Here is an 11,627-nt window from a genome sequence, read left to right as displayed (position 1 = left end):
GAATTTGGGGGTCTGCAGAGCAAGGTAGAAGAAAGGGTTTAGGGAGGGTGGATGAGAAGCCCCATAAATGATGGAGGGGATGAGGAGAGGAGTTGGCAATGCCACCTTTTAAAGCAGGGCTCTCAAATCCTTCATCTGACACCACGCAAGGAGCTGGCAAGACCTTCCCAGTCTCCACACCTTCAGCAAAATTCGCTCATGCATGGGACCTGGGCCTCAGGCTGGTGCGCACAGGCCCCCATTTCTCTTCCACATGTACCAAGGGAGGAGGGCCCCTGAAGGGATCTGCCCCTTCCTACAGTTCACCTCCCCCCAGTCCCTCCCAGCCTGTGGCCTGGGCTGGGGGTTTGTGGCTGTGGGCAATTTCAGTTCCTCCTTGGGGCTGGCTGGCTCTAGCCACTTCGGGGGTGGAACAGCCACTGTGGGATGAAACGCTGCCCCAGAGCCCAGCTTGGAGCACTGCCTTTCCCTGCTGGTGGCTGAGTGAAGTGGGGGATCATTGGAAAGGGGGGGAGGCCGAGGTCCGGATGCAAACTGACAGGTCCCGCGGGCACCTTCCTGGGAGGAACTGGCTCGGGCCCAAGTCGTGCATGTCCCGGTCACCCAGTACCTACTATCTGCCAGACACTGTGTCAGGCACTGGAGATGCCACAGAGAACAAAGCAGACAAAACTGCCTGCACTCCCAGACCTACCTTCTACCTGGTGGTGGGGGCGGGGGCGCATCACAGGTTAGGCACAGAGTCTTCGAATCCAGTTACACTGCCTACGGTTGGCCTGTCCCGGTTTTCGGCCTATTTCACCGTCTGCGCCTTCTCCTCTCCTTTGTGGGGGCCCCTCCTCCCCTGAGCCTTTGGAGGAAAGCCCACAGGTCCCCCTGCTCCCACCTCTCTCCTCTGTTTGCTCTCTCTGCTCCAGCCACACGGCTCCTTTGACATGCTTCTTGCCTCTGAGCCTTTACCCTTGCTGGTCCCTGTGCTGGGAATGCATTCCCTCTGGGTATCGGCTTGGTCTGAGCCCTCATTTCCTCAGGTCTTTACTCAAAAGCTGCCTTCTCTGTGGCCCTCCTCTCGAAAACGGCCAATCCATCATTCTCATTCACAATGCACACACTCTGCCCGTTTATTTTTCTCCCCAATTCCTAGTGTCATCTGATGCACTGCACGAGTGTTGCTTCCTTATTTTTCCCCTCTGGTGAGGGAGGGTGGAAACACTTGGCTGTCATTTAAAAAATAATCTATTGAGCCCTGGCTGGTGTAGTTCAGTGGATTGAGCGCAGGCCTGCAAAGCAAAGGGTTGCCTGTTTGATTCCCAGTCAGGGCACATGCCTGGGTTGCAGGCTAGGTCCCCAGTAGGGGACACATGAGAGGCAACCACACATTGATGTTTCTCTCCTTCTCTTTCTCCTTCCCTTCCCCTCTCTCTAAAGATAAATAAATAAAATATTTTAAAAATCATTTATTGAGGTGAAATCCACATGACAAAAAATTGAGCATTTTTGCCCTGGATGGTGTGACTCAGTGGACTGAGTGCTGGCCTGCAAACCAAAGTGTCACAGGTTCAATTCCCAGTTGGGGCACGTGCCAGGGTTGTGGGCCAGGTCTCCAGTAGGGGGCGTGCAAGAGGCAACTACACATTGATGTTTCTCTCCCTCTATTTCTCCTTCCCTTCCCCCTCTTAAAAAAATAAATAAAATCTAAAAATGAATGAATAAAACCCTTTTAAAAATTGACCATTTTATGGAGAAGCAAATATGAAGGATACAGGGATGAGAACTGGGGGGTGGTGGAAATGGGAGGGAGGTGGGGAGCATGGGGAGGGGGGGCTGGGATGGGAGAAATAAGCAAAAAAACTGTACTTGAAAAATAACTAAATAAAATTATTGAGAAAAAAATTGACCATTTTGAAATGAATTCACAATGTGCTATGCAATCTCCACCTCTCTCTAGCTCCAAAGCATTTTCATCACCCAAAAGTAAAACCTCCTACCCATTAAACACTCACTTCCCATTTCCCCCTCCCTCTAGTGCCCGGCGACTGCCAGCCAGCTTTCTGTATCTGAGGACCTACCAGTCCTGGACATTTCATATCAGTGGAATCATACAATATGCAGTCTTTGTGTCTGGCTTCTCTCACTCAGCATCACGTTTTTGAGGTTCATCTACCCTGTTGCAGGCATCAGAGCTTCATTCCTTTTTATGACCGAGTCGTATTCCATTCCATGGATGCACCATGTTTTATTTCTACATTCGTCCGTGGACCTTTTGGGTATTGTGAGTAGTGCTGCTATGAAAATGTGCTTGTCTGTCTTTTTAGCTTGTATTCTGGCCCTTGCTGGGTAGCTCACTTGGTTAGAGCATCAGCCCAATATGCCACAGTTGTGTATCTGAAAAAGCTTTTGAGCAAGAGAGTGCTGTAACTTGATTTAAGTTTTACGAGGATTCCTCCATGGAGATTGGATTCGGGGGTTTGGGAGTTGAAGTGGCCGAAGGGAGACCTGAGAGGAGGTTACGGCAGCCCACCTGGTGAGGTATGACCAGCGGCCTGTGATGGGGAAGCGGATGCGGAAATGGAGAAGTGACAGACTCGAGACACGATTTTGAGGTAACATCACCAGGACTAGGTAATGAAGCCACGACCCAGTTCTGGTTCTCAAATTCTTGTGAATCACTGTCTCTTTTCTGCAGTTCTAGCCACAAAGATGCCTGGCTATTCATAGTAGCCAAAAGGCGAAACCAACCTAATGCTCATGGAGGGATGCTAAGTTAGACAAAAATGTGGTCCATGCATGCAACGGGACATTACTGGGCCTACTATCCCTGCACTTGCTCATTTGGCTCCAGCCCTGCTGGCCTCTTTTTCATTCAGACATGCCTAGGATGGGCCGTCTCAGGATCTCTGCACTTGCTGTTCCCGCTGCCTGGGAGACCCCCAGACATCTCCACGGCTCCCTCCGCCAGTTCCTTCAGGTCCTTGCTCCTCAGAGAAGCTTCCTCTGACCAGCCACCTTGACTGAAACGGCATTCACAGCCCTTTCCACCCCATGGACAGTGAATCATCTTCCTGGCACGAACTGCTTATAGAGCTCATCTTATCTGTGCTGTTTGTTGACTGATTCAGTCACAGTGCCTGGCACACAGTAGGCACTTAGTGAGAGGCTGCAGAATGAATACCTGGTGCTGACCAGTCTGACTGGTCTCCTGCCCTCAGGGCAGGACTGGGCACTGACTGAGCCCTGGAGGCAGCCAGGTGGAGGCAGCAAGAGCAGGAAGTAAACGCAGGTCTAGGGAGGTGGACTGTGTTACTTCGTGCAGAACAAAAAGAACAGCAAAAGACCGGTCTGCTGAGGTCACCTACTGTGTGCCATGACCTTTGTGTAACTCGACTGTCTTTATTTTACTCGTAAGGAAACTGACGCCTAGAGAAGTGAAGCCATTTCTCCAAGGCCCTCCAGAACTTTCCCTCTTCCCCTGGGGCAGGAGCTAGGGTTGCAGTCCTTTACTGACTTTGTCAGATCGCCCGAAATGTCCTGTATTCAGTTTTTTTCTTTTTCCAATAAATCACAAATTTGCAGCATGTGGAGTTATTTTTCAATTGAGTTGGGTGTTAAATTTCCTGTCTGGCAAACCCTCGCCGGGGAAGGGCTCAGACGCTGGTCCTAGGACTTCAGGTCCCTGCTGTTTTCTCCGGGCGAATCTCCCTGCTGTCCTTAGCCCTGGAAACCCGCGGACTCTCGGGGACCCCGTCCTCATTCCTGGGATCAGCCGTCACTCAAGATTGCGAGCTCGTCGCGGTCCCCTTAAGAGTGGTTTCGGGGCGGGGCCCACAGAGGCGGGGAGAATCCGGGGGTGGGACCAGCGCGAGGGCTGAAGAGACGCGCCCGCGGGTCCCCGGCCGTCCCGCCGCCCCGCCTCCTTCCAGCCGAGCCCTGCCCTCCCGCTGCTGCGCTGGCCAGGCCGCCGGGGAGACAAAGCGCCGCCGCCGCCTCTGCTAGTGCGGATCCCGGGCCATGGCCGGGCTGCCCCCTGGCCCAGCGCCTTCCGTCCCGCCGGCTCCGCCCTAGGCCGCGCCGCGAGGTAAGGCCCGCCCGGCGGGGAGCGCTTCGAGGGGACCCGGGCCCGAGTTCGGGCCGCCCTGGGCCTCGGGTCCCGCGGCCGGCGGGAGAAACCTGTCCTGGGGATCTACCTGTTTGCGACTCCACGTCAGCAGTGTTCTTCCCTTTAAGGACTCCGGCGGTCCGGGGCGAACTTGGCAGACGAACTGCCCCTCCCCCGCCCCAGAAGGGGCCTCTGTGCTGGGAACTCTGAGATAAGCCCTCCCTCCACTAGGCATCCACATTTTGTTGTTTGGGGCTTTAACTGTCCCCCAGGAAAGAGCTCCCCACACGACACACAAAGGGACAGAGGGCTGCTAGGAGCGGGGCCGACCTGTAGATCCAGACTTTACAAGGGGCGTGGGGCTGCCTCCACCCCAGTGGTGTGGGGGAGCGCCCCGGGGACCCCTGCTTTTCATCCCTGTGCTTGCCACACCCTCTCCCCCGTGCCCACTGTGCAGGGACACTTGTGGCAGCCGGATTCAACCCCAGGACCTGTGGTGTGGTTTCTTTCCTGGAACTGAGTGCCAGAATTCCATGTCAGTTGCTCCAGAATCTCCCATTCTGGGCCAGCTGTGTCCCTGGAGACCTGGAGCTAATTATTTGCCTATTTTGGATAGCTTTCCTGAGTGCTCACTACCTGCTAAGTGTTTTTGCAAAATGGCTTTTTAGGATTAACTTATTCAACCTTTCCCAGAGGGGTGCATGTTAATGTTCTCATTTTAGAGGTGAGGCGGTATTTTTGGTGCCTTTCCCATAGTTGGCCATGGGGCTTTTTTCATTTTAGCTCATTGAATCCTCTCTACAGCTCATTTGACAGATGAGGAAACTGAGGCTTGGGAAAGGGAAGCAACCTGCTCAGGGCCCTCCAGCTTGGACTGGCGGAGAGCGAGGCCTTGGGATCAGGGAGCTGCGGTGGTGATGGTGGTGGTGGTGGGGCCCTACAATCTTCTGTGTGGCCTTTGGCTGTGAGTCAGTAACAGCGCAAGTCACAGTGGACTCTGGACTTGTTAGAAGTAACTTGAATAGGGGAGATAGGGCAGGCCCCAGACCCTGCTCCTCCCCCTTCTGCCCTGCCGCCTTCTCCTTGCTGAGGCTGGAAGCAGTGGGAGCCATGGACAGAACTGGTTCCTGTGTCACCGGTGACCCAAGACCCAGCCGGCCCTGATTTGGGCAGTGAGGGGAGGAGGGCTGCTGAGTGTGAGGGGAATCGCTTGTTCTTTGGCCTTAATAGGGTGGGGCCACCCCAGGATTAGCCCCTTTGGGCCACTTGTCTGGAGCATGCAATTCTGGGCACAGCACTGTACCCTTGGGCAACTTAACCTAATCTCTCTGTGTCTCGGTTTCCGCATCTGTTAACACGGGACAGGGACGCACACCTTCTGGAGGAGGTGTTGAGAGGTTTAAGACAACTGACTCATTCTACAGGTATCTGAGCACCAACTACACTGTGACATTGGGATGGAATTGAGGCAAAAAAAACTCTGCTCTCCCAGAACAGGCGAATGCGACCCAGGTAATTTCAGGCTGGGGTGCCCAAGAGGAACTGGGGGAGTCTGGTGTCCAGGGTGGTTGGGGGTACTCCTCTGACTGGGAGCAGCCAGGGCAGAGCCCCCGAGGCAGGACGTGCCTGCCATGTTTGAGGAGTAGCAGCGAGTGTGGCTGACTGAGGCTGAGTGATTGAGGGGGAGAGGAGGACTGAATTTTGTAATGAGAGACGGAGGCATGGTGGAGGGCTGTGGCTGCATTTGGGTTTAAACAGGATCTTTCTGTGGGGCATGGATTTTAGTGGGGCCGGGGGAGGGGCCTTGGAAGGAGTGGGGCTCTAACCCTGAAGAACATGGACAAGGAGGGGCTGGGGTGGAGGCCACTGGAACCATCCAGTCGAGCAATGTTGGGGGGACCTAGAATGGGGAGGTGGCAGTGGGTAGAGATTAGGCCACTGATTCGGAAGAGGTTGGAGGGAGATCAGTTGGACTGGATCAGTGGTCAGGGTGGGGTGAGGGGAGACGCCAAGGGCCATTTGCTGAGACAGAGCGCTGAGCTGGACGTCTGGGGAGGCCGAGTGGCAACAGCTGCCACTGCTGAGCAGGTACTGCATGCCTGGCACCATGCTTAGCGCCTTCTGTGTAATTAATTCACTGTGTCATTGTCACAACACTGACTTAGGTGCTTTTATGATCCCACTTTACAGATGTGGAAATAGAGGCCCAGAGAGGCTTAAAGCTTGCCTGAGGTCACACAGCCTGGACGCTACAGAGCCGACATTTGAACCCAGAGAAGAGCAAGCCAAGAGCAGACTGGGCAGAGGGCGGGGAGGCGAGCGGTGGCCTGAGAGGTAGGAGGGAAACAGGGCAGGCAGTGTGGGCGTTTCCTGTGAGGAGTGGCACTGGGGTCCGCGTGCAGTTGTTGGGCTCTGGGGGAAAGGCACGAGTCTCATTTTGCAGAGGCAGAAACTGAGGCTCAGAGAAGGGTAGCCTGTCTGAAGTCACAGGTCAAGGAGGCAGAGCAGGGACTAAGACCCTGCTATGAAATCAGTGTGTGGTGCCTCTTCCAGGAAGCCATCCTTGATGGCCTGGGCAGGTGAGACGAGGTGAATTCAGTTGGGAGCAATCACCTGTCCACCCTGGGTCAGGTTGAGCTACCACCCATATACCACATTCCTCCAGGCTCAGAGCAAGGTGCCATGCGGGCTTGGGAATGAACGTTTGCTGAGCAGCTGCTGCATTCCAGGGACTTCACATATTTTATCTTTTGAAAAATGTACCTACTGTCCTATATAGAGTGAGGCCTTGAAACAGGAGCACAGGGTGGGTCCTCACAGTGGCCGTGGAGAATCCCAAGGGAAGGTGTAGTTGCATTAGGGGCCCACGTGTCACCTCCCAGTAAGTCCTACCTGGCCTCTGTGGCCCCATCATGTGCTCCTTGGGGAAAGTGGAAAAAAATCACTGAGCCAAGGGCATAGATCCTTCTACTTTGAGTACCCGATGCTCTCTGCCCACCCCCTCCCTGTAACTGCGGGCTGAGCTCTGGGCCCCTTTCCTGGATTATTTCACCACAGCCTTTTCTGTCTGTCTGGCCGCACCTGCCGCCTTGCCCCTTCCCCCATCTGCTCCAGCCTCACTGGCCTGGCTGGTTGTCCAGCACGGCAGCAACTTCCCACTTCAGGGTTTCTGTGCTTGCTGTTCCCTCTGCCTGGCATGTCCCAGGGGCTCCTTCCCTCGTCTCCTTCAGGTCTCTGCTCAAATGTCACCTTCTCAGTACAGCTGTTCCTGACCCCCTCTCACCCTGTTAAAATCAAACACTCCTGACCCCCTTCTCCATATTGGCTTTCCTCCAGCACTGAAGACCGGACATCAGGCAGATGCATTTTTGTCCCTTTGTTGCTTGTCTGTCCCCTTCACTGGCCACTAGCATCAGTGACAGCATCCCTGGCAGCAGGGACCCTCTCCGTCTTGTTTACTGCTGGTGTCTAGTGTCTGGGACAGTGCCTGGCACCCAGTGGGTGCTTCGTTGTTGGATGAATGAAGTCCCTATAACCCTTTGAAATAGGTTCTGTTCATGTCATTTCATGGACAGGCAGGTCCAAGCTGAGTTATGAAACTAGAGCCGGGACCTGAAAGGGATGACGAAAGGTCGGCCCACCTGGTCCCCAGGGATGATGCACACAGCAGGGCCTGAAGTGAGGCCTGGGTTTGAATTTCAGCTCCACCCAACTCGCTTTGTGGCCTGGAGCAGGTGACTAGCCTCTGCTGTTTCCTCATCTGTCAAATGGGGGTCAGGCTACTTCCTGCCAGCTAAGGTTCGTTGCAAGATGAGTTAAGATACATAAAATGCTTGGCACACAGGAATCCGCAACATTGTTTTGGGGAGAAGGGTGCAGGAGGGTTACGGGTCTGGCTCTGCTCCTGAAGAGCTGTGTGAGCCTGGGCAGGTTGCTTCCGCTCTTTGGGCCTCAGTTTCCTTATTTGTGAAGGCGGGGTGTTGAGTTCTGTGATGCCCAAGGGTGGCTGGGAGGTCAGGGTGAGGCTCTGGGTGACCTTGTAGTGGTGGCCACGTGAGTGACAGCTGGGCTGGGGTGGGACAGGCCCTGAGCTCCCTGCAGACCTATCCTCGCCGCCATGAAGCTGAACGAGCGCAGCCTGGCCTTCTATGCCACCTGCGACGCCCCAGTGGACAACGCGGGCTTCCTGTACAAGAAGGGCGGCCGGCATGCGGCCTACCACCGGCGCTGGTTCGTGCTCCGCGGCAACATGCTCTTCTACTTTGAGGACCCAGCCAGCCGCGAGCCCGTGGGCGTCATCATCCTGGAAGGCTGCACTGTGGAGCTCGTGGAGGCCGCCGAGGAGTTCACCTTTGCCGTGCGCTTCGCGGGGGCCCGGGTCCGCACCTACGTTCTGGCCGCCGAGAGCCAGGCTGCCATGGAGGGCTGGGTGAAGGCGCTGTCTCGGGCCAGCTTCGACTACCTGCGGCTGGTGGTGCGCGAGCTGGAGCAGCAGCTGGCCGCCATGCGGGCTGGCGGCGGCCCACCCCCACCACGCCGGCCCCGCGCCCTCCTGCCCAAGGAGAACGGCTGTGCGGTCTGGAGCACTGAGCGGCCTGCTGCCTCCACAGGTACCTCCACCCAGGCCCAGCCTGGCCTTGAGCCCCCGCCGCTGCCACCCCGCCGGCGGGTCTCAGTGCCCAATGGGCCTCTTGACTCGGCCTCCTTCGCCCAGCTGCATGAGTGGTACGGGCGGGAGGTCAGGGCCCTGAGGAGTCAGTGGCTCAGAAGCCGGGCTCAGCCCTGAGGGGGTGGGGGCGGGCCTGTGCTGAGGGGCAGGGGTCAAAGCCAGCCCTGAGGTCACCAGTGGTCCTGGTTCTGGAGGGACTCTAGTCCTAGGCCCCGCTGTGACGGGCTCAGCCCTGAAAGACTGGGGCCTGGGCCCGAGGGAAACCTTGGTCAAGTCCTAAGGAGAACAGAGGCCCCTGTGTGGCCTGCTTTCAGGGGACTTAAGCTCTGGGAAGATGCTGGACTGGGAGGGGTGCTTTAGGACTCAGAAGAGGCCACAGTACCTCTTAAGAAGAGTCAGGGGCCTGGCTGAGCCTCTGGAAGCTTGAGGGCTGGAACTCCAGCCCCAGACCCAGCCTGGATCACCCAGCAAAGGCCTGTTGCTGGCGTCAGGTCCTGGCTGCAGTGACTGGGACCTGACGAGGATCTGTGGTCCGAAGGCAGATGCCCTGTCAGGCCTGGTCCCTGGCCGGGTCTCCACAACAGAAGGCAGGCTCGGGTGTGCCACACTCCTGGGTGGGACCTCCTTTCGCTCCTGAAGTGGCAGGTGAGGAGGTGGCGGCAGGTTTTAATGCCTAACCAGTATGGTGAGGTTGCCTGGTCCCCAGGGCTCCTGGCTGGAGTGGGGCCCAGGCAGGACTTTTGCCCTGGGCCTCGGCCAGGCCTGGAGGTGGCACTCCCGGTGCAGTAGCGACTCTCCAGCCTCGAGCCAATCTGTGTTCCAGTGGTGGCTCTCACACGCTCTCCTGACAGTCCTCAACCACGCCCTCAGTCTCCCGCTCCCTGGGACTAGACCTTGTGGGAGCTCTTCTGACCCGGTTCAGCCTGGCCGGGCAGCCGTGGTCGGAGCTGCCTTTCCAGCAGGTTTCACTGGGGAGGGGTGGCCACCAGCTGACTCACCGCCCAGAAAGGGCCGGGTGCTGATCCGTGGGGCTAAGAAGTACTTGTGAAGCTGTGTTTGGCTTCTGGGACTCCCTCTACCCCCGGTTTTCCGATGGATGGTAAGGCCATTGTTCTCATGTCCACGGTGGCTGCTCTTCGTCCAGGGAGACTCTGGGGGCTGGCTTATGTTTACAGTCCTCCATGCTGGGGACTCCCCGAGGACACCTCCCCCCAACCTTTATTCTCCAGAAGACGACTCCTCTTGGTGACAGACGTGGCCCGAGACCCCTTCCTGCGTCTTTGAGAGACCCTGGGGCTCAGGGGATGAGCGGGCGTGCTATCTGCCTGCAGGCACCAGCTCACCGCTGGCTCGGGTGACTGGCCCCTGTTTTAATTTAATTTTTGATACTGAGGTGTTTTTGTTTTTAAGCTACAAACAAAGCCTGGCATTTTATGACTTCCGTTTCTTGTTGGCTGCTGGGAAGGGGCCGGGTGTCAGGCTCTCAGCCTGGCTGGGGTGGGAGTGGGAGAGCACCGTTCGAACGCCCCAGGGACAGGGCCCGGAATCTTGGCTGGAGACAGAGGCATCTCAAGAATCTCCCCGGGTTCTCTGCCTTTTCCAGGCCAGCCCTGGTCGGGGCAGGTGCTTGTGAGGCCTTGGTGTGCTCCTGGCCCTGTTTCCCAAGTCCTGAGTGGTGGGGGCTGTGGCTCTTGTCCTCAGGCCCTGGGTCGCCAGGGGTGTCAGGAGGTGGCCCCAGTCCTGGTGTAAGTTTACAAGCTCTGAGGGTACTGTGCCCTGGTCTCCATGGGCGTCTGGTGGGAATTACCCCCACTCCTGCTCCCCATCCCCAAAGCACAAGGTGGGGTCAGGCTGCCTTCAGAGTTGGGTGCAGGGAGACATATCAGGCAGCCGTGGAGGGGGTATTGTAAAAGCTAAAATAAAATAATCAAACGTTTGTCAAGGAATGGCTGGTTGTGTGATTTTTCCCATCAAAATCCCGGACTGACTTGCCCAGCAGAGCCAGGGACAGGCCCTGCAGGACTAGTGGCCAGTGTGTGTGCGCACCCTCCATGGTCGCTACTCTTCCAGGCACTTCCTCACCACCTCTTTTGGGGGGTACTGGCCTCACTTTACAGAGGGGACAGTACCTTCCCCCCTAAGGAAACTGAGGCTCACAGACGTTAAGAAATCTGCCAAGTTTACACAGCCAGAAAGTGTCAGAGCAGGGATGGGACCCCTGGGGCCCTGAGCAGGAGGGGTAGGGCCTTCCAGAGCAATACGGGGAAATGGGGTCGCACGGCTCCTTTCCAGAGGGGAGAGAAGGCAGAGGAAAGGGTGGGGATCAGAAAGTCGGCTGGGCCGAAGGCCTGACTGTTGGGAGGACCATCAAGGATGGCAAATGAAGAGTCAAAAGCTGGCTCTTACTGGTCAGTTCACGGGGCTGCCCTGGGGGCCTGCAGTTCGGATTTGGGCAACAACGCTAGTTCAGAGGAAATGGTCCTGTGGTAGTGTCCTCATGAGCCTGGGTGGGTGAGGGGGCTCTCCTGTCGCTGACTCAGACTCACTGGGCTAATGGGAGATCACAGAGGGGAAGGGGCTGGCCCAAGGCCGACCAGCATGATGGACTAGCAGAGCTTGGCTCACGTCTTCCTTGTCAGCCTGGGAAAAATCATGCACACCGAGGAAAATGGCTTAGGATGAGCAACCTACAGTCCCTGGCCTGCGGAACATGTTCAAGAACAAGAAACGAAAGACAGCAAGGTCTGGGAATCACGCCACTCGCGCACATCCAGGCCACGCTGACTAATTCCTTCCACCTCTCCTGAGACCACAGCTGACAGGCGGGGGCTGGGGAAGTGGCTCTCTGCACAGGCTGAGTCA

At 56.7% G+C, this 11,627-nt stretch overlaps 1 protein-coding gene across 2 annotated transcripts; it reads left to right on the top strand.

Annotated features, from left to right (window-relative positions):
• Positions 1–3,885: 3,885 nt before the first annotated feature.
• Positions 3,886–10,707, top strand: PHETA1 (PH domain containing endocytic trafficking adaptor 1). 2 transcript variants are annotated; one of them, XM_053669891.1, is made up of 4 exons: positions 3,887–4,075; positions 5,521–5,608; positions 6,287–6,430; positions 8,180–10,707. In XM_053669891.1, the coding sequence occupies exon 4, from the start codon at positions 8,214–8,216 to the stop codon at positions 8,880–8,882; it is 669 nt and encodes a 222-aa protein (XP_053525866.1). In that variant the 5' UTR covers positions 3,887–4,075; positions 5,521–5,608; positions 6,287–6,430; positions 8,180–8,213; the 3' UTR covers positions 8,883–10,707. The 2 variants fall into 2 exon arrangements, with proteins under 2 accessions (XP_053525867.1, XP_053525866.1); XM_053669892.1 differs by lacking the exons at positions 5,521–5,608; positions 6,287–6,430 and having other exon boundaries at positions 3,886–4,075.
• The last annotated feature ends 920 nt before the right edge of the window (positions 10,708–11,627 follow it).

This window comes from Artibeus jamaicensis, unplaced genomic scaffold, assembly GCF_021234435.1.
Source record: "Artibeus jamaicensis isolate MK-2021 breed Jamaican fruit bat unplaced genomic scaffold, CSHL_Jam_final contig_525, whole genome shotgun sequence".
NCBI classification, from domain to species: Eukaryota; Metazoa; Chordata; class Mammalia; order Chiroptera; family Phyllostomidae; genus Artibeus; species Artibeus jamaicensis.
The sequence above is the reverse complement of the archived record's forward strand: the minus strand, read 5'-3'. Positions and strand labels throughout refer to the sequence as shown.

Coding starts and splice junctions, on each gene's coding strand:
- PHETA1 (XM_053669892.1), top strand. CDS start 8,214: ATGAAGCTGAACGAGCGCAGCCTGGCCTTCTATGCCACCTGCGACGCC.